At 46.4% G+C, this 21,804-nt stretch overlaps 2 protein-coding genes across 3 annotated transcripts; one reads left to right on the forward strand and one right to left on the reverse strand.

Annotated features, from left to right (window-relative positions):
• The first annotated feature begins 1,595 nt into the window (after positions 1-1,595).
• LOC144584281 (uncharacterized) lies at positions 1,596-4,650 on the forward strand. Its single transcript, XM_078380098.1, has 2 exons — positions 1,596-2,543; positions 4,144-4,650. Exons 1-2 carry the CDS (start codon positions 2,352-2,354, stop codon positions 4,342-4,344), a joined length of 393 nt encoding a protein of 130 aa, XP_078236224.1. The 5' UTR covers positions 1,596-2,351; the 3' UTR covers positions 4,345-4,650.
• On the reverse strand, positions 4,448-20,679 carry PRSS16 (serine protease 16). Of its 2 annotated transcripts, none has more exons than XM_072979488.2 (12): positions 19,401-20,679; positions 15,849-16,042; positions 15,048-15,147; positions 13,836-13,965; positions 12,300-12,423; positions 11,933-12,010; positions 10,929-10,976; positions 9,033-9,308; positions 8,746-8,887; positions 8,002-8,181; positions 7,122-7,267; positions 4,448-4,836 (listed from the first exon to the last, which is right to left on the reverse strand). In XM_072979488.2, the coding sequence occupies exons 1-12, from the start codon at positions 19,462-19,464 to the stop codon at positions 4,774-4,776; spliced, it is 1,545 nt and encodes a 514-aa protein (XP_072835589.2). In that variant the 5' UTR covers positions 19,465-20,679; the 3' UTR covers positions 4,448-4,773. The 2 variants fall into 2 exon arrangements, with proteins under 2 accessions (XP_072835589.2, XP_078236223.1); XM_078380097.1 differs by having other exon boundaries at positions 15,849-16,038; positions 19,397-20,679.
• Positions 20,680-21,804: the final 1,125 nt, after the last annotated feature.

The following is a 21,804-nucleotide window of genomic DNA, read 5'->3' on the forward strand; positions in this document are numbered from 1 at the left end:
CCATACTTAGTAACAAAAGCTCACAGTCTAAAGTTCTGTGTGTCTTCTGACTAAAGGGGTGGGGGGAGACACCAGGAGCAGTGGAAAGAAATAGAGGAAAATAATAGAAAAGGAAAAAGCAGATCTGTTTAAGAAAACTGGAGATATTAAAGGAACCTTTTGTGCAAAGATGGACATGATAAAGGACAAAAATGGTAGGGACCTAACAGAAGCAGAAGACATCAAGAAGAGGTGGCAAGAATAGACAGGAAATATACCAGAAAGATCTGGATGTCCCGGACAACCCAGATAGTGTGGTTGCTGACCCTGAGCCAGACATCCTGGAGAGTGAAGTCAAGTGGGCCATAGAAAGCATGGCTAACAACAAGGCCAGTGGAAGTGATGGCATTCCAGTGGAACTATTTAAAGTCTTAAAAGGTGATACACTCAATATGCCGGCAAGTTTGGAAAACTCAACAATGACCAGAGGATTGGAAAAGATCAGTCTATATCCCAATCCCAAAGAAGGGAAGTGCCAAAGAATGCTCCAACTACCGTACAATCACACTCATTTCACACGCTAGCAAGGTTATGCTCAAAATCCTACAAGGTAGACTTCGGCAGTATGTGGACCGAGAACTCCCAGAAGTACAAGCTGGATTTCAAAGGGGCAGAGGAAATAGAGACCAAATTGCTAACATGCGCTGGATTATGGAGAAAGCCAGAGAGTTCCAGAAAAACATCTACTTCTGCTTCATGGACTATGCAAAAGCTTTTGACTGTGTGGACCACAGCAAACTATGGCAAGTTCTTAAGGAAATGGGAGTGCTTGACCACCTTGTCTATCTCCTGAGAAACCTATACACTACAGTACATGGGACAGGAAGCAACAATTAGAAAGGGATATGAAACAACAGATTGGTTCAAAATTGGGGAGTATGACAAGGCTGGATATTGTCTCCTTTCTTAGTTACATTGATTGTGTGTGTAGCCAAAAAGGATACGTTCCTTACACAAATAAGGGTTTGAAGTTTGTTGTTCTCTGATAACATCATAGAACAAAAACAGCTTCAAAGAAAATAATAAACAGCTAAAACAGGAGCACTCAAAGTAGAACAACTTTCCAGATGATTTTGGACTACAGCTTCTAGTATTCTTCAGCACTGGCAAGGCTGGCTGGGGCTGATGGGAGTTGGGAGTCTAACAACATCTGGAGAGTTACAAGTTGCCTAACCTTGTTGGAGAAGCTGTAAACAGAGGGGGCTTGGCTATTAAAAATTTCCAGTTCCTTTTCTCTCTTTCTAAAGAATGTGTTTTATCTTTTTTGCTTGTTGTATTTCACCAGTGCATCCCAGTTCTGGGCTGAGAAGCAAAGAACAAATACTTTTAATAAATAAAAGGCTCCGGAATACGCTCAGTGGGGTCAGAAAGTTAGCTGTTGTGAAACTTGGTTGAGAAGGACGGGAATCAATAGAAATTCGAAAAATGTACAAAGTTTAGAGGCTTCAGTACTTTTTACTTCTTCTAGATTCCTATAACAACCTGTAGTAACTGGCAGCTACCGATAGATTCACCCCTTCGGTGAATGTGCTTAATCTTTTATGAACAAGCTATTTAAGCCACCCGCAGTCACACACCCCATGGCTGTGCAATTCTTTCAGTCAACGCTCCTCTGATTAATTACTTCCGTCTGTCACTCCTCCACTTTCATAAGATGTCCTCTGATTGTTATATGACGGGGGGGGGGGAGTGGTTTGCCTTTTGTGACCTGACAGGACCTTCTATTCTCTTGTAGGGGAAGAAAAAAAGAGAAAGCAAGGGTGTGTGAATTAGAACAACACCCATTTGCCTCTGAACTTTGAACGGGCAGCTTGGAGACGGAGGTGTGTTATTTCCTCCCAGGTTTTCGGAGCCATTCCTGCTACCAAGAGTGGCTGCAAACAGAATTAGCTCCGAAGAGTCTCGGGAAGGCTTTTTTGAGGTTTCAGAGGAGCAGGCCACAGCTCATATTTACCTGCTCAGGTGAAATGACCACCTGACTCCCTTTGTATCTTCTCCCGAGTCTAGAGATGACAGCAGGCTCCAGCGCCCGGAAAAGAAAGCACCAGCGGACTTAGTTAACTGCATTCCTTTCACCGCCACGTACAGGCCAGCTCCCATTCAGTGATGGCTTCCCTGTTCTCTGGATGCCCAAGCTGGTCTTCTGCCTCCTTCCGCTCTACTCTGAACTCATTCTGTGCTGCCGCACCATAAAGATAATTGGATCCCTCGCCGTGAAGAGGTGCGTGAAGACACACTAGGACGGTGCAAACTCTTTGAAAGAAAATCCTAAGCGACCCTTTCTCATTTCCTAAGAACAGAGAATCCTTCCCATGGACGCCTGGCCCTCGACTCACGAGGAGGACTCTCCTTTGAGCGGACTGCCTCCTTTGCCAAAAGTGTTTCGGGAGTCCAGCTCACCTCCGTCTCCTCTCCCTGGTCAAGAGGAGCAGGAAGTAGCCAAGCCACCTAAGGGCAGCCATGCCAGTTTGCAAGAGAAGATTGCCTGGTTGCACAGAGAAATGGTAAGTTCTTCGTCATCATCCGAGGAGTGGGGATAGAGGGTGCTTGGAAGATTTCATTTCCTACTGGACCCTGTGGGTTTGGGGGTTGAATCGATAGAACTGGACCATACCGACACATATAAATAATGCATCACCACTATGTGAACCTCTCTAGCTCCGTAAGTTGGTGCCTTGGCTTATGGAGCCCAGGGCCAGGGGTTTGAATCCTCAGCTCGTAACAACCATAGTAAATATTTATTAACAAATCACTACATACATGTTAAGGGACGTGGTGCTGCTGCGGTCTAAACCGCAGAAGCCTGTGCTGCAGGGTCAGAAGACCAAGCAGTCCTAAGATCGAATCCACGGGACGGAGTGAGCGCCCATCGCTTGTCCCAGCTCCCACCAACCTAGCGGTTCGAAAGCATGCAAATGCAAGTAGATAAATAGGGACCATCTCGGTGGGAAGGTAACAGCGTTCCGTGTCTAAGTCGCACTGGCCATGTGACCACGGAAGATTGTCTTTGGACAAACACGCTGGCTCTACGGCTTGGAAACAGGGATGAGCACCGCCCCCTAGAGTCGAACACGACTGGACAAAAATTGTCAAGGGGAACCTTTACCTTTACCTTTACATACATGCCGGAGTACAACAGAAAAAGAATAAGCCAGAGTACAGTAGGACCCCTTTATCTGTGGGATCGGTATCCTCTGACTCACTCATCCACAATCTGAATATATTAAAAGAAAAATATCTGAAATAGATATTTCTAATGATGAAGTTACCCAAGGTGGCCACTAGAAAGTGCCAGAGACCATGCTATGTATAGTGTTTGCTATTAAAACAGTGTTCAAGAGGTACTGCAAAAGAGATGATTCAGAAACGGTTGCAACTGTGGTTGCTTCTTCCACAAATGTTCTCCTTTCTGCTGATCTATTGTGGCCACCAATCCTCGGACTCTCCAGAGCCCACTCTCCGCTCTCTAAAAGCTGGGCGTTCCCGCCAAGAACTGCTACACCAAACGACGCCTTTCCCAGGAAGTGGTTTACAAAAAAAAATTATTGTGGCCCCTTCTGCGCGCTTTTGTGGATTAAACTCTCCCACTTCAAACACCCCTGTAATATGTCATCCAAAAAGCGGCCATCCAAAAGAAACTAGTTACAGTTCCCTAACTTATTTGTAACTATATTAGGACAGCATGGTTCATATAGGGGATCAGTTCCAAGCCCCTCCCCCCACCGGCAGATGCCAAGAAAAATGGAATGTATGGAATGCTATACATTGAATGGTCTCTGGCACCCACTAGTGGCCAGTTCTGGTAAATACACCCTGGAAATGCACATTTCTGTTTTTTAAAAAACATTTAGTATTTTCAGGCAGCAGAGAAGTGAATCAATGGATAGTGATCCTGCCGATAGCGAGTCCTGCTGTAGTTGCTTCTTTGCTCCGATTCTGCCTTCCTCTTTTTGTTTAACCCCCCCCCCCCCCCACGGGTCACAATTATTGTTCAAATATGGGTTCTAAGCTTCCTGGGGCAGGAATATATTAGCTTTCTCTGTAGTGTCTGATAAATACAAATATTACTAAAGGCTGAAATCTAGATTTCCTTTGCTATTCCAGCACAGGTTGCGCCTGACGGACCTGGCCCTTTTCAACCAGCTCTATAACCTCGCACTCGAGATCCAAGACCTGAAGGAGCTAAACCAGGAGATGGAAAACTTCTCAAAAGAGCATCTGCTTGCCGATAACCAGCACCACACAGGAGATATCGACACAGCTATGCGTTTCTGCTCGGCAGGATCTTTTGAAATGACCTTCTGAAAGTGCAGGCTGGGACTATAGTTGAGCCTTAATTCCACCCTCCTTATACACGCTTCCTTAGCTTTGTCGACAGAGCCCCATAAGATCAAGAAGGGCAAATGAATTATATTTAAAAAATCTGTATTTTTAAAGTAAAGTGCAAAACATATACAATAAAGCAAAGAAATCACAAACGCTGTGCTGTTTGAATTAGTCTCAAAGTGATGCAAAAATATTTTGAAGTGTAAACATGTTTTTAAAAAAAAGCATTGTGGGAGAAGCAGCGGTCCCAAGGCGATGCACAGGTACCATTAAAAAAAATTAAAATCACAGTTCCTATGTTGTAAGAGTCAAAGACAAGAGGTCGGAACAATGTCGTTCAGCAGTTCCACGGTGGATGCAGGCAAAGGCTCCTTCAGTTTAAAGTCACAGGTCTTCCCGCTGGACGGCTCAGCCATCTCGAGAGATCTTTTTCGCCAAGTTCAGCCATTCACCCACTTGAGAGGTGATTTTCTGGGGGGTAAAAACAACGCTGAGGGTTAGTCACTTGTTACCCTACCATTGAGAGAGAATGTCCTGTATCTCTCAACAGGAAGCCCACCTCCAAACTCAAAAAGCCCAATCCACTACAAGCAAATTCTCTCGATTTATTTTACAATGTTTAGATCCCATTTATTTATTTATTTGGCCCATTTATGTCTCTCATCGGCCTTCCGAGACATCCTTCCCCACCACCCCCCATTGTCCTACAGCTTGGAAAAGGTCCCATTTCCCTGGCCGGCAGAAACCGTAAGAAATTCAGCAGCTGCCTCTGTTGTTTTGTATTGCTCTCACCTCTGGACTTGATTTCCAGGGTGCTTTTCATGGTAAAATAAAAACCCTTGAAAAAATGGATAAAGGGCTTGAAAATAGAAAGCAGCCCATCTAAATGTAAAAAAAAAAATAGCCAACAAGTTGTATTTAGTACGTGATCTGCTCCAACAGGAAACGGGATAAAAGCCTCAATAACCAAAATCAACCAAAATGCAGTTGGGAATGAATGAGTTGGTAATGTGCTGCTAAAGGCGAGGACTGACTGCATATGGTTTCCTCGAGAGGGAACGCCAAAGATGTGGTGCCACCACAAACAAGGCCGTGTTCCCAAATCTTGGGCAACTGCATGAAGGGCTTGTTGGCGCCACAGAGAGAAGGGCCTCAGACGCATATAAGACAGAAGCCTGATCCAGTTGCGCTTTGATGCATCTGGAACCCCTTCCTCACGGCTCCTGTGGAGAGGGGACCTCTTCAGATGTATGTGATTAAGGGCACAGATTAATGGCTGGCGTCTAGGAGAAGGAAAACTCCGATTTCAAACCTCCACTGCCTTGTGGCTATATCCATTCATGGAAAAGGCTTCAGGAGATAACCTCGAGGCAAAATCTGGAGCTGGAGTCCCGGAGGTAATTCGTGCTGTTCTGCCAACTCCTGCAACATCGCTGGAACCAGTTGTATTGGCTTGTGCCTTTCCACTGGACTATTTCAGCGATGTGGAGAGGGGGGATTTGCTGCCTGGGTAACAGCCTATCCTCCATATTATCTTACCCAGGCTTTGTGCTCTGGAAAGGACACTTCTCAATACAGAGCATGTTACCATAGTCTCTTGAGACTAAAGGATGCCTACATTAATGGCTGGCGTCCTCCTTTCAGAGTGTGTGGGCCCCACGCCTTTTAAAGGGCTAGAGATATGTACAGGTCTGGACATTCCTTTAGAATCACAGAATCGTGGAGCGGGAAGGGGGGCCACTTAAGGCCATCAAGTCCCACCTCCTGCTCAAGGCAGGAATCCAAATCCAAGCGGATCGGACAGAGGGTGGTCCAACTTTCTCTTGAAGGCCTCCAGCGTGGGAGCCCTGCTCACCACCTCTCCTGAAATCACTGGCTCCGTTGTCATACTGCTCAAACAGTTAGGAAGTTTTTCCCCCCTGGTATTCAGCCTGAAGCTGGCTTCCTGCAACTTGAGCCCATTCTTCTTATGTGTCCTGCCCTCTGGGATGATCGAGAACAGATCCTCCTCTGTAGGGCTACCTTTCGAGTCTTTGAAAAGTGCGATCCTATCGCCCTCTCCCCCTTCTTTTTTCAAGCCTAAACAAGCTGAGTTCTTTCACTCTTTCCTCATAGGTTTCCAAATCCTCTGATCCTCCTGGTGGCCCTCCTCCGAATTTGCTCCAGTTTGTTGGCATCCTTCTTAAAGTGTGGTGTGTAGAACTTGAGACAACCTGATCTGATGCTGAACTTTAGACCACTGGTTCTTAACCTTTGTTACTCGGATGCTTTTGAACTGCAACTCCCAGAAACCCCAGTCAAGACAGCTGGTGGTGAAGGCTTCTGGGAGTTGCAGTCCAAAACTCCTGAGTAACCCAAGGTTAAGAACCAGTGCTTTAGACAACCTGATCTCCCCCCCCGGGGGGGGAGACATGCTAGCTAATATGCCCTCCCCACTTCATTCTGTCATTTCGGCTGCAATGGCTGATCCACCCACCAAATTTCAACATCTCAGGGGTGGCAGATAAAAAAAAGAGAGAGTGTGTGTGTGTTGAATTTTCTTTAAGGAAAAATGCACACTGGAAGTCCACAGCCCACATTGCTTTTAAAACAGAAGGGCGATCGCGTAATTCTGCTTTAAAAGAAGACATAGGCAGTTTCTCTTTAAAGAAAAATTTAGGGTTTTAAAAAAAATCTCTCTCTTCATCCACCCCTGTAGAAACTTTAGCTGCTTTTTTCCATTGGCGTTTCTTTCAGCCCCAAAGCCACCTGCTCACCTCTCTGGCTTGGATCAGTGGCTGTGGGTCGGTGGGCTTGGGTGATATCATGTCAGCACAGTGCGCCGTGCCATTGATTAAAAGGGCCAGCTCAGAACGGGACTGGTTCTTGACGATGCTCAGAGCATGCCACGGGTCGATGTCGCCTGGAGAGAGGGCAGGGGACGAGTAAGGAAAGGAAGTAAAAAAGAAAAAAGAAAGATTAGGGATTCTGACCCAATGAGTGAGACGAAGCTCAGAAATTAAGGATCTAAAGAAGTGATGGGGAAGAGAAATACAATGCTACAGACTACAACCCCCAGAATCCCCCTGGTGTTCATGGCGGCAGTGGGGGGATTCTGGAAGCCGTAGTCCAAAAGTAAGTTTTTTGAGTGCCATGATTTGTACAAAAAACTCTGTGAACGGGACACAAAGGAGGTCTCAGTGAACAGCTGGCAACATTCCTGCATACTTTCCCATAATAGTTGCAGCAGGAAACACCCCCCCCCAAATCTGCAATGGATCACTTCCAAGCCACCCCCATACATAGTTGACCTCTGGCTCCGTCTAGTGGCCAGTTCTGTTAACGGCAGCGTGGCAATCTCTCTAGCAACCGGTATGCATCGCATTATCTCTGGCTCCCTCTAGTGGCTAGTTCTGTTAGAAATATGTATTTTTCATTGTTAGAAATATGTATTTTGGGGGATTTTTCTTTTAATATTTTCAGGCTGTGGACAAATGAATCAGTGGACCCTGATCCTGTGGATGAGGGGGTCCTGCTGTATCTATGCAGTCAATACAAGCTGGGGGAGAAAAACAGGAATATTCCCAATTCCGCGATGCATGCAACAGCCTGGCCGTGGCCCACTCTCCTGACCCTCTCCCCTCAAATCCTCCGTACCATTGACAAAAAGGACGCGGCTGGCTTTGGGGTGGTCGGCTCCGTAGTAGTCGTTGGTGAATGAGACAGCATCCTGGGTGTTGCGGGAGGAGATGTTGAAGACTTGCTGGCAGATGTCGAGGGAGAAGGTGAGGTTCAGGAGGTGGGAGAAGGGGCAGGTGGGGTCCTCGCAGGTCTGGTCTGGAGCGGGAGGGGAAGAGGATCACAGGGGCCATGAGGGATTGCAGGCATTCCTACAACCGGGAAAGCTCTCCTGCTCGTAATTAGGAAGGAACTAGGCCGGGTTGTGACAAATTATGAGACTGCAGCAGAGTTTGAAGGAGGACTTTTTTTCCCCCCTACTACAGTTCCCGGCCTTATCAAGCCTGCCGGAGGAATCCCAGGAGTTATAATAATGGCTAAAAGCCGGTTGCACAACTGTGCAGGTGGAAGGCAAATGGCCAGCCATTCACTCACTTCCAGCCAGCAATTGAAGAGTCGCCAGTGTGCTCAAGAGTGCCAGCAGAGACTCTTTGATTGCTGGCAAGAAGTGAGTGAGTATTATGCCCTTTTCCAGTGCATGGTTTAATGGAACTACAAAGCCTAACAGGACTTGGAGAACTGGCCTTACCCTTGTTTTTTTATAGTTTCCCTCTAGAGATGGCAAAAAGGGGGCTTATCAGATTCTTCATACGGAATCTCATTGGGTGTGGCTAGCGTGGGGAAGGAAAGAGAGGGTAAGGGAAAATAGTTAGGTTCACTTACAATACCCAAACTCTGTACATGTCTGGAAGTACCATTGTCTCTCCCCCACACCTATCCCAGTGATGCTAGTGTTGCGCAGTTCCTCCAATGTCTTGGCATGCGAGTTCTCTACACAGGTGGACTTCAAATTCTCCACGAATACCTGTGAGATGAAAGAGAAGCCATGGAAACCGATTAGTCTGAGCACCAGTCCCCTCTTTCCTAGGCTAGCCCACCTAGTCGCCTAGGTGGATTCCCTAGTCTCCAGAGGGGACCAGGCGAGGGATTCAACAAGAGGGTTGCCTTACGTTGTTGGCCTCAATAAGCCGTTGGTAGGGGGAGCCGGTGTTGTTGTTGATCATGATCCTGCACAGGCTGGCCACATTGCCCCACAGGGCGCCGCCCTCGTTGTTGTACTGCACAGCGCCCATGAAGATGTCGGCCAGGTTGCTGAGCATCTCGAGGCAGTCGTTGAACCCTTCCAGAGCCCCACAGGAGCGGAAGTCCTTCGCCAGCGTGGTCAACTGCCCGGCACGCACCAGATGCTGCACGGACAAGAAGGCCTCCATGACGGCCTCAAGACACTGTAGGCAAAGCAAAAGCAGACAAAAAACACAACACCACAAGTGAGGTGGGGGAGATTCTTCATAGAGTGAGAAAGGAAAGCTGTGTGGTTCAATGTATGGTCTTGCATTGTCTTCAGGTCATCATGTAGGCTAAACTAGGGGTGTCGTATGCATAAGCTTGTAGCGGCACAGCCGGCCATTTTGTTTAGAGCAAAGGGAAAGACTTCCATCCTCATATTCGCTTTCTACTCTACAGTGGTGCCTTGCTTGATGAGGATAATCCGTTCCACCGAAATCGCTGTAGAATGGAATCATCGGCAAGCGAAATAAAAAAGCCCACTGAAACACACTGAAAACCGTTCAATGCATTCCAATGGGCGAAATACCTGCTCGTCCAGCAAAGATCGCAATTGCGATCGCAAAAACATCATCGTGAAGCAGATTCGTCGTCAAGTGGGATAATCGTTAAGCGGGGCACCACTGTATTTTCTTTCTTATCTGTCTTAGATTACTGAAGGTTATGTTGCTAGGCTTAAGTGTGTGTGAGAGAGACGGTGGGTGTGTGGGCTTTGAATGGCTAGATGCATTACGGCCTGTCTTTCTTTTCCATACCCCCCCCGGGCCTTCCTTGACAGGGGCTGGACTGTATGATCCATAGGGTCCCTTCCAGATCTGCAGGTCTAAGAGAAGGAAGAGGCTCCTTCTTCCTCCTCCTCCTCTTTGCTCAGGGGTGGCACATGAACCATAACCCCCAAGCTTCTCTGCCATTGCCAAGAGGGTGGTTCTGGGCAGAAGTAAAACCCTCCAGTGTGTTTTTCTCTGAAAAGATCTACAACATCCCCAGCACCATGTTGCTCCTTCTCCCATCCTCGGTCATACCCATGTGTCTTTCCCCATTCACAGGAATGGAGTTTTTCATAGAAATTCAGAAATCTATGAATGTCCTCATGGATCAAGCTGTAGTGTCACCAGAAGGTCAGGCACCAATCCGTGCACCCCTTCACTTGGGCCCAGACTGGGTCAGAGGGTCCATTGTATTTCCCTAGTCCGAGGCATCAGCCAGATAGATCTGAGATACCTTAGGTTTTCATGAAAGACACTGTGGTCTAGTGGCCAAGTAGAACTGCCGGACAGCTCAGTGGTTTAGGTCTCTGACTGCAAAGCCAGAGGTTGGGAGTTCAATTCCCCACTGTGCCTCCTTCTGCAGGTTTAAGATTCCAAGATTTTAAAGCCAGGCAGTGGAGACTAAATTAAGGTTTTGCTGGCGGCAGTGAATCTGGAATTTCATCTGACCCTTGCCGGAGCTGTCCACGGTGCTGAAACCCCATTCCCCCAATAGGTTCTCCGCCATCAAGCAATCTCAACTAGAAGCCCCTTGTGCCTCAGAGCCCCCACTCTTACCCAATAGGCAGTCAGAAAGAGTGTGTCAACCTTGTGGAAATCAGAGGGATGTGTGTGATGGACTTTATGGACAACCACTCCCAGAATCCTCAGCATGTCTGCGAGTGGATCCAAAAAAAACCCCTTGTCTCAAACTTTGTGATTCCCAGCTAGACTAGCAGCTCTCTGGAGCAATAGAAAGAGCCCAATAGTCAAACCTGTGAGATTTTATTTAGTTTTCCAGTTTAGAACACGAACCTCTTTGGAACCACCAACCACTGGATTTGAGAGGCTTGCAGCGACAACCTAGAAGAAATGAGAAAAGGTTTAGGGGCAGAGGGTGAACAAGCTTAAGGAGGTCCCCCCCCCATATCAAGGACTTAGAAAGACAGTGGGTCTCTCTCGAGTATCTTTTCTGCCCCACTACGCTCTCTACAAAAGATACTCCAGCAATAACCTGGGGGCCTTGGCATGCCAAATATAACTTCTACCCGTAGGGCTGCTGAAATAGTTTGCGATAGTTTGAACCCAGCTCAAGAGCAAAAACAGGTTGACATCAAACTATGGAGATCCTTAACCTATGAATAAGAAACCTGATCAGACAACACGTATTTTTTTAAAAAATAGAGGATGTTCTTTAATATCCATCCATTCGTCTGCCTGTCTATCTACCCATCTCTCCCTCCCTCCCTCTCCCGTCCGTCCGTCCGTCCGTCCGTCCGTCCGTCCGTCCGTCCGTCCGTCCGTCCGTCCGTCCGTCCGTCCGTCCGTCCGTCCATCCATCCATCCGGTTCAAACATTAAACTTAACATCATTCATTCATTCATTCATTCATTCATTCATTCATTCATTCATTCATTCATTCATTCATTCGATTTATACCCCGCCCATCTGGCCTATAAGACCACTCTAGGCGGCCTTCATGTGAAGGTAAAAGGCTGCCTTATATAATTCTTGTCTTGAGTAATTTCTTGAATATTGGGAGGGACAGAGCCCCACACATCTCAACTGGTAGGGGTTGTAGCAGGGGCTATAACCATGAAAGGAAGATCATGATATGAAAAAAAACTTGTCTCCAATGGGATTAGGGTTCAGCTAAAATGAGGTAAAAACGAGAGAAGTGTGTGTCTTCTTGGAAGTAAAATCTAGGAGATAAATCTTTCCCCTTGCCTGGATCCAACTTTGGGGGGGAGGGACGTTTGGCTGACCAAGTTGCACCCTAGAAGGCAGAAAGGTTATTGGGGACCTGGAGAACGCCTTACTTTATTGTATCCGGTGAAATCCAGCTGGGCTCGGACTGGAGCAGAAGATGCGACGGCAGCGAAAACCAGATGGGGAAACTGGAAAAAAAAGAGGGAGGGGTGGAAGAAGCTGAAGATGGCAGAAAACTTATCTTGGGATCATCCCCTGCACAGCTTTTGGTTTGTGTGGATGATAGGAGCTGCAGTCCAAAACAGCTAAAGGGCACTTGATTTAAGGAAGGTCAATCTAAATCCACGGTTGGGGTTAGAAATCTGTGATCCTGTGAACCTGATCTTCTTTCTGGTTACAGGCCGGCTGGTTCCTGTCCCAAGCCACCAGAATCTTCCAGCGCCTTTGGAGAAGGTCCAAAATTCCTCTGGATCTTACCTTGAGTCGGAACCAAGCTGCCAAAGAACCTGGGTATGAACCTCCAAAGCAAATCCAGGTATTGTTTGCTGTCAGACTGTATTTCTGGGTGACCAGCCGGTGAAAGGACACTAGGTCGGACAACCTGAGGAGGGAGAAGGTGGCAACGTGGTCCTCGGAAAATGTCCGATGGCATTCTCTCAAGGCCTGGCTGGGGTCAAGGGGTAACAAAGACCACCCTCTTCCTGCAGCCCCGTTTCAAAATGTTTTGCGGCATCGCTGAAACACCAAGGCATGCCACTATGTATTTATTTATTTTATTTAATATATTTCTCACCCCACCCTTTCTCCTTAAAAAGGACTCCATGCAGCCCACTTCATTAAAATATAATATTTAAGGCTAAAAACAATGAGCATAAGAAGGTGGTTCACGTGGTTAAAAGACCACATTTAAAAGCTAAAAACAGTAAGTATACCAAGACTAAAAACAAATACCCCTCTGAAAATAGTAAACAAAAGCAATACTAAAAACACAGTCAATGCGGTAAAACATAATAACCCAATTAAAAATCCCACTCAGGCAGCCCATCATGGAGGGAAAGCCAGCCTGAAGAGAAAGGTCTTTGCCTGCTGGAGGAAGGACAGCTAAGAGGGGGCCAGGCTGGCCTGCAGTGGGAGGGAGTTCCAGAGTCTCTGGGAGCGGCCACAGAGAAGGCCCTCTCCCGGGTCCTCACCAAGTGCAGCGTGAGGATGATGACACCAAGAGAAAGGCCTCCCCTGATGATCTTAACAACCGGGCAGGTTCATCAAGGGAGACGTGGTCCTCGAGATAGCTTGGGCCCAAACCATTTAGGGCTTTTTAGGTGAAAACCAGCGCTCTGAATTGTGCTCACCCGTCCCTTTCGTGGTTGTGCCTTAAGAAAATGACTTCCTCCATCTACGGTTTGCTTCAGCCTCGCCAGAAGCAATAATTCTCAAACCAGGTAATGTGATCCTGGCACTGAAGCTCAACTCTGCCCCCCAAACACAAGTCTGTACATGTCCCATCTTTCTGCTCAAGTGCAGAATAAGCCCGGGACGCAAGACGGAACACAGCAGTCAGCTTGACACAACTTCTAGTGTTTGTTTTTCAGTCCCATCTGATTTCTTTCCGTTTATCGAACTGCTTAGTCATGTCTTTTTGAGAAAGGAACATAAGAGCATTGTTTTTTTTTTTTAAAAAAAACACACACAATCTCAGCTGCTAGTTTTCACAGCAATGAAAACTGTGGAAGGGCATAAGCTTTGATTGGTGAAATCTCAGAAGCCAGGAAGGCTTAATTAAGTTCTCGAGGAGAAGGACCCTCTCGCCCCACCCTGTAAAGAGAATAAATTGTCCAAAATATGCTGAAATGTGCAGGAATTACGCAGCCGAAGTAGGGATATCCTAGCCCCAAATATTGGAAAGTTGGCAGCCCACGGTGTTTACTCCCAGCAAATCGACTACCTTGTGGACAGAACGTGGGCATGGTCCCACTTTATCCCTTCTCGACCCACTGAGTGACATTTGCAACTCACGCTTGCTGGCTAGAGAGGAACTGGAGGTTGCGATCCTGCAGGCCGTCGGGGTTGAGGCTGGCGCCGTAAAAACGGTGCTCTAAGGCCACCACAAGAGCCCCGTACTTCTCCGCCAGGTCGACATGATGCCCTGAAAACGGGGGGGGGGGGGAGATCACAAACAAAGTGTCCGTTGGGGTTATCAAGAATCAAGGCACGGACCTTCGGGAAAGAGAGATACCATTTGAGGCTGTTTACCATTTTCAGCATGGTATTTGCTTGATTCTTTTCAATGTTTGTACGCTTACTGGTTTTTTTTAAGCTTTTAAATGTTTTATTCTACTGATGTCCACCAACTTGGAGAAAGGCGGTGGGGGGACATTCCCTGGATGGATGGATGGATGGATGGATGGATGGGTGGGTGGGTGGGTGGGTGGGTGGGTGGATGGATGGATGGATGGATGGATGGATGGATGGATGGATGGATAGATAGATAGATAGATAGATAGATAGATAGATAGATAGATAGATAGATAGATAGATAGATAGATAGATAGATAGATAGATAGATAGATAGATAGATAGATAGATAGATAGATAGATAGATAGATAGATAGATAGATAGATAATCTACCTACCTACCTACCTACCTACCTACCTACCTACCTACCTACCTACCTACCTACCTACCTACCTACCTAGTTGCTCCAAAAAAAGACAGGGTCTTATATTAATTTTTGTTCCAAAAATACATTAGGGCTTATTTTCAGGGGATTTTTTTCTCTCTGCATGTACAACAATCTACATTTATTCAAATACAGTAATGTCATCTTCTTCTGGTTGCTGCACAAGGATGGAGGGCAGGGTTTCACTTAACTGGGACTTATTTTTGGGGTAGGGCTTATATTACAAGCATCCTGAAAAATCATACTAGGGCTTATTATCAGGTTAGGTCTTATTTTCAGGGAAAACTAAAACTAACTAACTAACTAACTAACTAACTAACTAACTAACTAACTAACTAACTAACTAACTAACTAACTAACTAACTAACTAACTAACTAACTAAGTAAGTAACTAACTAACTAACTAGCTAACTAGCTAACTAACCCTGACATGAGATTCTGTGACACAAGGTGGGCTATAATTTTTTTAATCACTTTTTTTTTTCTAAAGAAAAGAAAAAGGGTGGGCTATCAATGTTTAAAATAATAAAATAAAATAAAAATCTACCTGCTAGCACAGAAAAGACGCTTAAGCCACTCTCTCCCCCGATGTAGAGAAAGACAGGACTGCTGGGGATTTGCCAGTATTGTGTGTTCACCCAGAACCGCTGCGAATTGAAAACAGACAAGATGACAGGCGTGCAGGGAACAACCTTCCCATTTTTAAACTTCATAAGTTGCTGAGAACAGCTTTTACAGTCAGCGAAGAAGGAGGGAAAAATCATTCATGCAAAGGTGGAAGGAAATACACTGTAGCTGTTTCAAAGTCCTGAAAAACTGAAGCTGGAAGCGCTGCCTGAACACATCGGCCACCAGAACAAGACGACATCTACATCAGACTTCTAGAAAGAGAGGGGGTAACTAATCCAAGGTCTGCAGCCAGAATCCGAAGCGGCCGGGCCGGCTCCCCTCGGCCCCCAGCGTGAATCAGAAACACCACAAACGTGTTCGCTTTTGGGGGGGGACAGTTCCCGATAGCGTGCTACGAAGAGTCGGAGACGACTTGACGACAGATAGTTCGCAGTTTGTGGTTCGTGGGAAGCCGTGAACCATCACGAGCCGCTGGTATTCTGATTCATGCCACTCTCTAGCATCTAACTCTATCTCTCCTCCCGCTGCTGTTTGGCCGTTCTTCCCATCCCACTCAGGATCAGGCAGAGAATGTAAGCTCCTTCAGGCAGGGACCTTTCCTATTCTGCCCGTTTGCTCTGCCCACAAACGGCGAGCAACATGGCTGCCAGTTTGTCATGGGGGGAAATGAAGGGAAACAAGCAAGCAGCAAAGCTGAAGAGGGTCTGCCCCTTCTCACCTGGTTGAACATTTGATGGACCTCCCTATTGAAGTGGTCCAGGGGTTGGCGGATGGAGCCCTCCATAACCTGGTCCCATGGCGCCATCGGGCCCGGTCTCCGTTCCAGACGCTGCAAGCGGGAATAAGCCTCTTTCGACGCCTGCTCCTCTTGGCGCTGCAGGACATACTGGCGGAACAGGCGGAAGTTCCTGCCTGGAAGCAGGAGGGGAAAACGCAAAGTGGAAATGAGATTTGGAATTCTGCAAAAATCACCTCGCTTAACGATTACCTCGTTAAAGAACAAAACTGCTTGACAATGAATTTTTTGTGATCGTGAAACGATGTTCTAATAGGGAAAAATCGCTTAACAATGATTGGTTCCCTGCTTCGGGAACCGATTTTTCGCTAGACGACGATTTTAAAACAGCTGATCGGTGGCTCTAAAATGGCCGCCCGCTGTGCAAAATGGCTCCCTGCTGTGATTTAGGACGGATTCCTCGCTTTACAGGCACCGAAAATGGCCACCCCTATGGAGGATCTTCGCTGAACGTTGAGGTATTTAGCCCATTGGAACGCATTGAACCGATTTTCAATGCATTTCAATGGGCTTTTTTGTTTCGCTTGACGAGGATTTCGCTTAACAGCGATTTCAATGGAACGAATTATTCTCATCAAGCGAGGCACCACTGTATCTGCATAAAGTTAAGAGTCTGGGAACTCTCACTCTAAGCATCCCCTGTCTAGCATGGTCAGGATGAAGAGTTTTGAATTTTGATAACATCCTTTTAGCTGTGCAGCAGAAGTTCAGGGATTCACAGAGCAGAATAGCTTAAGTTCTTCAGATTTCTTGAATATTGTGATAAACAGAAGCCAGCACATCTCAGCTGGTAGTTCACTCCACAAAGCACGGGTTTTTAAGGGCGTTGATCCACCTACGAAATGTAATCTCTCTTTACTATGTATATGTGTGTGTGTGTCGTTTTCTTGTGAAGCGCTACTACCGTTATTTTGATAAATAATTTTTGCAAGAATATTTTTTTTAAAAAATGCATTCATTATTTTGCGAAGGTCAAATGCAAAAAAAAAAAAAAAATCATTTCAAGGCATTCAGCAGGAGAAAGTGCAAAGGGGTCCTGAAAGCCGAACTGCTGTCCTTGACAGGGGTTGCATGGAGAAAACAGGTTTAGCAGGTTTTTGCATCCTCTCGCTACCTAGTTGACCTGGTGCAACAAAGAGATGAAGGCAGAACGATTCCTGTGGCTCTTGTTAAGCAATTCTTTAAGAACTTGTTAAATCGTGTGCATTTGACCAAGCTTCTTCGTCTTTAAGGTGACACCGGTTGTTTTGCTGGTGTTTCCGGAAGAGGCGAATCACGCTACCCTCAACCCACAAAACAAGACAAAAGACATTGTTCAGCCACTGGAGGTGCAGAGCTTTGAGCTCTCTCGCAATGGCTTGCTCGTTCCTAGCCACAAATCCGGAAGTGACATTCAAGCTGGTTGGAGAGAAGTTGAGCTGCTGTCTGGATGAGGCCCAGAACAGGCTTGCGCTTAGGTGATTTCCCATCACGCATAACCGCGGTGTGTCGACACCATGGTGCCAAGATTGTTTGGTGAAAATAAAGACAATGATGCTGCTGATCACAGAGTTCTCTGCGGGTGAGCGAGGCAGGTCCAGCCTCCTCCATCTCGCATGGCGCTACAATCAAAGTTTATTTCAAAAACTGACGTGTGCCCTGCAGAAATCTTAATGTCTTGTTTATTTTTGGAGGGACAGAGCAAGGTTGGGGGGCTCAAGCGGGCTTAGAATCAACCCCAGGTACCTTCTTCTGCAATCCCCAGCGTTTGGAAGCAAGCCGACTTCAACTTGGCAGAGGAACAGAGGGAAAGCTGAGATGGCACTCTGTGCATGCTCAGACACCCTTGCCTCTGTTGGCACATTATGTATTCCAGGAACCAGTCCTGATTTTCAAACCGGAGTTGGGGTTCGAAACCTTGCCAGATGGCAAAGAAATCAAAGAGGCATCAAGGAAGGGCCATTCTTAGGAATACAGGAAACTTAATGTTATGTGAGGCTTCTTTATGACGTAGACCTCTCCGGCTGTCAGTACAAGGCAGGAAGAATTGCTCCTTCAGTGTCTGGGGAGTGAAAAGGTGGCTGTGAAAGCATCAATTGTGTTCGAAGGTAGACTGCTACTGCATATGTCTGTTCCATTTGTCTTTCCTGAGTAATAGTCATTGGTTGTCCTCCGGTCTCCATGGATTTGGCACTAATCTTTTTCTTACAAAGGGGGTCATCAAAAATCCACAGGCAGGTAATTAAGATCAACTATCATGACACAAAAATTCCAGAGTTCTCTGGAATTTTTCAGCAAGGTAGATGCTACAGTGGTGCCTCGCTTAACGGGCGCCTCGTTTAACGAGGAAACCGCATAGCGACAAAGTTTTTGCGATCACACTGCAATGTTTTAAATGGGGGAAATCGCTTTGCGATGATCCGTACCCTGTTTCAGTTACCGATCATCGCATAGCGATGATTTTCCAACAGCTGATCGGCGGTTCCAAAATGGCTGCCGGGTTAAAAAAAAAATGGCCGCCCGCTGTGTTTAGGGACGGATTCCTCGCCTACCGGGCAGCGAAAATGGCCACCGTATGGAGGATCTTCGCTTTAAGGTGAGTTTTTTGACCATAGGAACGCATTGAAGGGGTTTCAATGTGTTCCTATGGGCTTTTAAAAATCGCATAGCGACGAAATAGCTTTGCAGCAATTTTTGCTGCACGGATTAACGTCGCTATGCGAGGCACCACTGTATTTTAAAAGGAGGAGAGGAGGGATACACACACACACACAAAAAAACTCTGCCTTCCTGGTCTTCACATTTTCCTCCACCCTGGCGCATAAATGTTACTTCCCAAATTATAATGCGGGCTGTGAGATTCTGGGAGCCCGAGAGCAAAAAAAAGTAACTTTTTTCAAGCTGTCAAGGACAATCACCACTGCACAAATCTCCAAGCAACGCCCCTTTAATTTTAAGCCTGCAACCCAATAGGATTCCCTTTGACACCCTACACTCTCCATTCTGGGAACCAGTTCAGTCTGGGTGGCTCAAAACATCCATCCACCTTTTTGGATGTTCATGCTTAAAAAAAACAAAACAACACCCAACTCCCTTGCTAAAGCTTATATAGTTTGGTGTCATTAGAGCTGATCTTAATGTCTGCCTGCAGATTTCGGCTGCTCCCCTTCCCAAGAAAAAGATTAGCGCCGAAGCCCTGGAGGCTCAGAGAGGTCTACCCAGAACGATTAGTCGAGAAAGCCGAGCAAAACCTCCATAGGCAATAGCAGTCTACCTCTGAATACAAAGAAGTTGGAGGTGAACTCAAGGAATTGGGTTTTTTTCTTTCTTTCTCGAGTTCATTCTACTTTCTGGCCCCAAACAAACTTTAGCACTCACACACAGAGAAAGAGAGATTTTAGTGGGTTCCCAACCTATATAACTGCTTTCAAACCTTTAAAAAAAAACTGCAGCTCACAAGTCAAGGATTTAAGCTAAGGGAGACCTGCCACTTACCTGCCTGAGCAGGAGCCACGAGGGCAAGGAGCACAGCGCTGCAAAAAAGCCCGGAAAAGCCCATGTTGCGCGCACACACAAACCCCGCAGCAGAAGTACGAAAAGCCACGCAAGAAATTGAAAGAAAAAGCAAGCGCGCCGCGTCCTTTCTGCTGAAAAAAACCCTTTTATCTCACTCATCCTCACATGATCTGCACGAGGCGCCCCTCCCACCCCCTGACCCTCCTTGCAAGACCGCACAGGAAGTTAGCAGGGGGTTCCAAAGTCTCTTTTTCTGTTCCCCTTCCATCACAAGACAGCCAACTTTTCGAAAGCGCGGATCCTGTGCCTTTTTAAGGTCCACTTCGCTCCGGTTTGGAAACTTTTATTTCCTCCATCAGTTTCACGGGAAGAAAGTGCCGCCCTCTTTGGTGAACCTTCGAGGTGTAGGGGGGGGGGGTGAGGCTTTCTTAAAGGCACAGGAGCGCAGCTGGTTTTAAAAAGTTGGCAACAACTGGGGAGGGGCAGGGAATGTCGGAATGGGAGTGTGGGGGCTTGAATAGACCTTGGGGTCCGATCCTGCAGAGGAGGTTGGAGGTAACGTTTTGTGACTGACACGCATTGCAGCTGAAAAATAAAATAAAATCCGAAAGCAAAGTCAACAGACGACAAAACGTATAGGAAGCCCTGAATATTTGAACGGAGACGGGCAAACGCGAGCTCTGCAAACCTGCCAAAGTTCTCACCACTAGGTGGCGCCAAAAACACGTCGGAATAGGATGCCAGCGCTCCGCTTTAGGGGCGGGGTCAAAAAGATGATCGACGTTTCTCCCACCAATGCAGTTCAGCTCGATTGCATTTGTTTGCTTGCTTGTTCATTTAATCATCCCACCCAACTAGTGGCGGAGCGAGGGGGGGGGGAAACACTGGCAATAACACGAACCACGCAACAGCCGCAATGAAGAGTTTTCATGGACAATAGGAATCAGAAAGTCTAAACCATTTAAATAACTGATAAAGAAGAATGTAACTAGAAAATAGGTATAAATATGGAGTACAGTGCTCTTAGGCGACAAAAACTGGGCAAGTTCATAAGCAGGGGAAAAAACCCACTCATTCCAGCGAGATTACTCCGGGGTAAGGCCATAAAGGCTCTTGAAAACAGCTGGCCAAGTGGATGCCTTCCCATAGACTGAAAGCAAAACAGGATCCTTGTGGCACTTTCAACACAGACGGATTTATTTTAGTGTGCGTTTGTCGCACATTATATAGTCTACTTGTTCACACGGGGTGGAATAGTTAGGCCAGAGTTTTGGGTTCATGGTATAGGGTTAAAAAGCAGAGACATCCCCTTGCTGACAAAGGTCCGCATAGTCAAAGCTATGGTTTTTCCTGTACTGATGTATGGAAGTGAGAGCTGGACCATAAAGAAAGCTGATTGCCGAAGAATTGATGCTTTTGAATGGTGGTGCTGGAGGAGGCTCTTGAGAGTCCCCTGGACTGCAAGGAGAACAGACTTATCCGTTCTGAAGGAAACCAACCCTGAGTGCTCACTGGAAGGACAGATCCTGAAGCTGAGGCTCCAGTACTTTGGCCATCTCATGAGAAGAGAAGACTCCCTGGAAAAGACCCTGATGTTGTGAAAGAGTGAAGGCAAGAGGAGAAGGGGAACGACAGAGGATGAGAGGATGAAGCGACCAACATGGATTTGACCCAACTCCAGGAGGCAGTGGAAGACAGGAGGGCCTGGCGTGCTCTGGTCCATGGGGTCACGAAGAGTCGGACATAACTTAACAACTAAACAACCACAACAATAGGGTTGTGAGGGAGAAGACGAACTGAAATATGAGGCAGAACTGTGTTAGTGACACTGATAATGAACATTTGAAGTGCAGCCTTTATAAACATGTTAGCGATAGGGGAAAAAATGATCAGCTGATGGCTAAACATCTGTAGGCTAATACACACCTCGGGGGCTTTTCCTCAGAAATGTTGTAGCAACCGGTTCTGCTGAAATCAGAGTGTTTGGGAGGAAGAAAGCTGCTATTTTGCACAAGATTGCAGTGAAAAAAAACCCAGCTTATCACTATATATGGTGTATTAAGAAGCCCCTGTTGTTGTTTTTTTGAAGCCTCTGTTAACAGGATGGAATTTATGCATATATACTTTTTCCTTTCCTTTACATGAGATACACCTCTATTTCAAGATCTCTCTTTAGAAAATGGACTGAATTTTTTCTGATTTGCACGTAAAGAACAATCAGTGCAGACAGAATGTTTGAAATGCTTTTCACCAATTCATATTTCATGCAGAGATATCACAGTGCCAGAAATATAACAGGTATAATTTTATTCCTTTTCATTTACACTGGAAGAACCTTGTATTTTCCCCTTCCTCCCACTTTGAAAAATATCAGTTTTTGCTC

This window comes from Pogona vitticeps, chromosome 9 (genome assembly GCF_051106095.1).
Source record: "Pogona vitticeps strain Pit_001003342236 chromosome 9, PviZW2.1, whole genome shotgun sequence".
NCBI lineage: Eukaryota > Metazoa > Chordata > Lepidosauria > Squamata > Agamidae > Pogona > Pogona vitticeps.

Coding starts and splice junctions, on each gene's coding strand:
- LOC144584281 (XM_078380098.1), top strand. CDS start 2,352: ATGGACGCCTGGCCCTCGACTCACGAGGAGGACTCTCCTTTGAGCGGA. Junction 2,544..4,143: donor CCTGGTTGCACAGAGAAATG/GTAAGTTCTTCG, acceptor TTGCTATTCCAG/CACAGGTTGCGCCTGACGGA.
- PRSS16 (XM_072979488.2), bottom strand. CDS start 19,464: ATGGGCTTTTCCGGGCTTTTTTGCAGCGCTGTGCTCCTTGCCCTCGTG. Junction 16,043..19,400: donor CGTGGCTCCTGCTCAGGCAG/GTAAGTGGCAGG, acceptor TCCTGCTTCCAG/GCAGGAACTTCCGCCTGTTC. Junction 12,011..12,299: donor CAGCTTGGTTCCGACTCAAG/GTAAGATCCAGA, acceptor TTTTTTTTCCAG/TTTCCCCATCTGGTTTTCGC.